General features: G+C 39.2%; 1 protein-coding gene across 2 annotated transcripts in view; it reads right to left on the bottom strand.

Annotated features, from left to right (window-relative positions):
* The window catches only part of pltp (phospholipid transfer protein), a 19,318-nt gene extending 14,599 nt beyond the window's left edge, over window positions 1–4,719 (bottom strand). The window contains exons 1-2 of one of the 2 annotated variants that reach the window (XM_008402485.2): window positions 3,728–4,719; window positions 2,259–2,382 (exon numbers count right to left, since the gene is read on the bottom strand). In XM_008402485.2, the coding sequence (XP_008400707.1) occupies window positions 2,259–2,382; window positions 3,728–3,916 (313 nt within the window). In that variant the 5' untranslated portion in view covers window positions 3,917–4,719. Of the gene's footprint in view, window positions 1–2,258; window positions 2,383–3,528; window positions 3,700–3,727 lie in introns of those variants that run through there. The other variant, XM_008402486.2, reaches the window with a different exon arrangement.
* Window positions 4,720–5,419: the final 700 nt, after the last annotated feature.

Below are 5,419 nucleotides of genomic sequence, written 5' to 3'. Positions count from 1 at the left end.
CTTGTGTTTTAGACGTTTTCTTTTCGGTCTTGTTAATTTTCGGCATCTTCCCCCTTTAAGTGGTTTAGATAGAAGTTTTGATAATTAATCTGAGTCAAGCAAGGGGGAAGTTTTAATTACCGACATGGAGGAGCCTGTTTCTACGTGGCCATCTTGTTGCAGCGCTGACCCGGAAGTCGTTTCTTTTTTATTTTTAATGTTRTACTTATGTTGCCATATTCTTGTTGCCAATGTATTTTTAGTTTCCCCAATGTACTGTTTGCCACATTTAGAACAAATGATAATGTAAATGCAATTTTTAGATCGTGGATGAAATTTCTGGCTTATTTTAAATATTGTRCCATTAGTGTTGTTTTTTACATAATTTAAATTCTTAAAGATATTTTGTAGTAGTTTTGGTGTATTTTCTTGTATTGGTTGAAGTTTTGCTTTCACCAAAATGTCCTTAAAATTTTTATTCCTTCTGTAAGCTGATATGACTTTGACCTTTTTTAATAGTTCATGTTTTTCAATAAGTTCTTTGTAGTTGTTTTTTAGGAAGAAGTTCATTTTTTATGATTTGTTGAATAATCTGTTATTATGGGAATGATTCTTTCCTCTCTTCTTTTTCCTACTTCCTTAAATGTTTTTAAACATTTTCTTAAAAACATTCTCGAATAACCCCTGTTTCTTAATGACCTAAAAAGTGTTTGAACCGCATTCATGAAATCCTCTTTTTTTGTGCATATTCTGTCAAATCTGACTAATTGTGATTTTATTAAATGGAAACTCGTTTTATACAGCAGTGCATGGGTATCCGTTGTTTTAAAATATACTTTCACATCCAGTTTATGAGATGTCATGAAGTTTTTTCCTTTGTATATTGGTCTAAAAAAATCAATTGATTGGTCATTAATAACATATTTTAATTTAATTGAGGGGTCATGTTTATTTAAAATATCTACAGATTCTTCAAATTCTGCAATACCAAATGTCCATATTTCCCATACATCATCCAAGTATCGCAAGCAATGTAGAGGTTTCTTGTTGCATTTTTTAAAGCTTTATTTTCCCAATTGGCCATAAATATATTGGCATATGCCGGGGCAAATTTCTTCCCCATTGCCGTCCCTTTTATTTGTAGGAAATATTCCCCATTAAATTCAAAATAATTTCTTTTAAGATTTATTTCTAATAGTTCTAAAATGGCTTTATCCGGTCTTATAGGATCTGGATATTCTTTAAAAATATCCTCAACACATTTTATTCCCGATTCAATGTCAATGTTTGTATAAAGACTTTCAATGTCCATAGTGAAGAATAGTGAATTTAGTGGAATTTTTAGATTTTTTATCAAATTAATGAAATGGTAAGTGTCTTTAATGTAAGAAGGATGTTTTWTAGATAATGGGTTCAAATAGTGATCGATGAATTCTGCAGTTTGATACGTTTCACTTGAACAGTCCGATACTATTGGCCTCCCTGGGGGCAATTCAAATGGAATCGTCCATTTTTGAGGGTCTTTATGGACCTTTGGGAGAATATAAAATTGCCTAGGTCTTGGTGTCACGTTAGGTTAGGGTTAAGGTTAAGGTTGGGTTAGGTTAGGGTTAAGGTTGGGTTAGGGTTAAGGTTGGGTCAGGGTTCCTCCCTGATAAACGACATCCTTTAACTTAAAGCTCTCTAAGGTTTCATCCAAACGATTCTTGCTTTAATCCACTATTTTCACATGTCGTAAGATTTAACTGTATTAAACACTAAGGATATTTATTTTCCTCAACACTGATTTAAAACAAACTTCTATATCTTACATATACTTATAATTACTTATGAATTAGTTTTGTTTGATTTTAAGTGAACTCAGATATTTGCACCAGAAACTACAGTTTTGTGTTTTTGCAGTGTATGTTTTAGTTGAAATAAATTCATATTCATCCATCTTCACTGATCTCACATTTAATCAATCAGTGAGTCAATTAATCACAAGATAAATTAAAATGAGTGCAATAATTTCCATTTTTATTAATATATTTTTTAAAGACATTTTGTTTACTGAGACTTCATTTTTTCTGGTTTTAGTTGTTGATTTTTATTTTGGATATTTAAAATATCTTCCAGTTCCAGTGGAATTAAAGTCTGTTGGTCTTTATTTTACTGGGAAATATTATCATTTTTTGCAATAATTATTGGGATAATTTATCAACAAGGCAGTTCAAACATGGACCTTAAAGAAACCATCAGCTCTGAGCCGGTTCTGTTCTGCAGGCCCGGTTACTCACACAGCTCCAGGCCTTTATCAGTGATCCGGATCTTACAGCCGGCTGGTTCTGGAGCCGCCATGATGGAGACGACCGGCGACAGGAAGAGGAGCGGCAGGAGAAGGGAAGTCATCCTGACCTGGAGCTGCAAGGACAACAGACAAGATAGGCCCGGTTCTGGTTCTGGTTCTGAAGAGGAGTACATTTCCACCAAAAAAATGCAGATTAATCTCAGAAATTTTCTAGAAAAAACTTGGATATTACTGAAATTTTCTAGAAACAAGAAATTTTCTTGTTCCTATAAAATTAATCTCGAAATTTCCATTTTTTTCTGAATTTTTTTATGTCAATCTCAAAATGTTGTTTTTTCCAGTAAATGTGTGACTTTTGGAGCTCAGAAATGTTTCTAGAATATTTCTGAGGTTAACCTCAATGAGGGATTTTTTGGGGTGTAAATTTTCTCCTTTTTCCTTTTGCAGCTTCATCAAAGCTGTAGAAACATGTTAGAAGCTGCAATCTGCTGGTTCTGTTCATCAGACGGTTTTCATGTCGGACCTCGACAGAAGTGTTTATTGTGCAGATGGAGGCGCAGAAGCGGGACGGGGGTCGTTGTCCTGTCCCTTTGTCCTGTCTGTCCTCAGATGGAGACAGGAAGTGGGTTGGGGACAGTCGGGGGTTTCAGGCTGTTGTGAAACAAACTGGGGTTACTGCAGTTCATGCTGAGCTCTTGTTGAAATGGCTCCACACAGAGATGTTTTCAGCTTTCTGTTCACGCAGCGGGACCGCCAGGCGGGCCGGAGCCGCTGACCGGACCCAGCGGTTCTGTCACGTCTCCATCAATGATCAGTCAGAAATAAACAGATGAGGAAAACAAGATGCCTGTGAGTCACAGCTCAGGGTTCAGCACACACACGCACATTTCATCCAATGAACTTCAACCTTTTCAGCCAAACAGGGCCTGCAGACCAAACCCTGGGCACAGTTAACCCAGCAGCAGATGTTTAATCACAGCGGTTTACTGAACAGCCAATCAGCTCACAGCTGCTGCAGACACATGACGCAGGCGCAGTCCTTACCTCTGCAGACACGTCCATCTGTCTGTCTCCATTCAGCCAAACACTGATGCTGAGCTCTGACCTTTGACCTGATCCAAAGCCAAACTAAACCCACCAGACCATCAAGGTTCTGGTTTGGAGTCGGCCCAGAACATCCGAGTCAGGCTGAAAACATGGAATCGGACCTGAAACAGCTGGATCCAGAAGAACCAGAGCCGCTTCTGGGAAACACTCACCTCCTCCTCCCCATGGCTGCAGCCCGTTACTCTGTTACTCCTGATAACCTGTAGTTAATTTGTGGTTAATCTGTAGTTAATCTGTAGTTAATCTGTGGTTAACCTGTAGTTAATCTGTGGTTAATCTGTAGTTAATCTGCAGTCAGTCTCCCTCTGGCTCCATCTGAACTTTCCTCTGAATGTCTGAGCAGAAACTCACCGAGGCGCTGCAGGAGGAGGAGTTGTGACCCGTCGGTTCTGGTCCGTTCTGGTTGGTTGTCTCTGCTCTGCCGGCTCGGTTGACTCTGAGCGTCTGATTCTCTGTGGAGAGTTTTATCCCCAGGGACTGACTCCGCCCCCTGCTCTTCCTCCTCCTCCTCTGCATCCTGGGTGAAGCTGCTGCTTCCATTTAGTGAAAATAAAGTTTTTTTTAATATTCAGGTTATTTGCAGCAGCTGAACTGAAGATCTACAAACATTCGACCTTCAACTGGGGAACCAAACAAGCTCAGAGCTGCAGAATGTAATGTTTTTAAAAATGTGTTTTACAAAAAATCTGTGGAAAGTAATTCAGCTCTCTGTCAGAAACAGCCAATCAGAGCCAGGAGGAGGGTCTTGGTGCTGTTAATCAACTCGTGTAAGCGCTGCTAAGAACTGTTTGCCCACCGTCTCACTAGATGTCGGCTTTAGAAAAATTATTTCTGCATGAAATCATCAGTATTTTTATCTTCTTACTATGAGATTTAAATGATAAATTTGAATCTAACAAAATGCAAATATGTAAATTTTTTCACCAATGTGATTTTTAATCCATGTATAGATGACAGTATCATGCATATCGGTGGATGTCTCCACTCAGACGGAGTCCATTAATATCAAAGCTGAATAACAGCGATCCAAGCGTGGAGCCCTGTGGGACTCCAGAGAGCGAGTGCTGGTTATTCGACATATCGATTCTGTAAAACTCTCCTTTCTGTCGAGACGCTCTGGAGAAAACGTCTCCTGTTAGCCGTCTCCGTTGAACAGGGCCGGCACAAGCCTCTTTGGGGCCCTGGGGCCCCATACCAACATGTCAACATCAGATGCTTCGTCATTCTTAAGCTACTCTGTGTGTGTAGCATAGCTGCTAGCATTAGCATTGTTTGTAATTAGCTTAGAATATGATGACTGTTGATTTTAACCTTACAGGAGCAGCAAACTAAAAAAAATTATTTGGATGTAGAAATGCAGAGAGCTATGACATCTTATTTAACTATTTGATAATAATAATAATAATAATAATAAACACCAAGTTTACAGTAAACAGGTTAAGAAGTTTGATATCAGTTTCAGAGATTAACCGTTATTCATGTAACAACTATGAAAATAATGGAAATTATTTTTCCATGTGTTGTAACCATTAGTTTGTATCATTCGATGTTATTTTAAATATTTTTATCATGCTAGCTTGGTGCTAGCTTGGTGCTCTTGGGGGCCCCCTGGTGGTGCGGGGGCCCTGAGCAGCTGCCTGACTCATTCTGCTGTTGAATGTTTGGGTCAGAACCAGAACTGAAAATGTGTAATTAAGATGACAAAGAAGTTGCTATGACATCCATTTTTCAGCTACATTTGCTAATGTGGGTCGAATGGATTCTCAGTCTAAGGTTCATATTATCCAGAACTTTGTGTAACAATACAATAATAAAAATGTTGTAATAACATTCATGCTGGGCTCGATTCATTCTGTGATGTGGACATGTGGCGTTGAGACATGAGGTCAGAATGTTGATACAAACGGATCCATGTCGCCTCTCAGACTGCAACACTGTTTTCAGAGGCTGCTGACCGGGTCAGGCCTCTGCTCTCCGCTCCACAGGTGTCAAACTCCAGTCCTGCCGCAGGGCCGCCGCCGTCCTGCCGCAGGGCCGCCGCCG

Source organism: Poecilia reticulata, unplaced genomic scaffold, assembly GCF_000633615.1.
Source record: "Poecilia reticulata strain Guanapo unplaced genomic scaffold, Guppy_female_1.0+MT scaffold_233, whole genome shotgun sequence".
Classification (NCBI taxonomy): Eukaryota; Metazoa; Chordata; class Actinopteri; order Cyprinodontiformes; family Poeciliidae; genus Poecilia; species Poecilia reticulata.
This window is presented reverse-complemented; position numbering and strand designations above follow the sequence as displayed.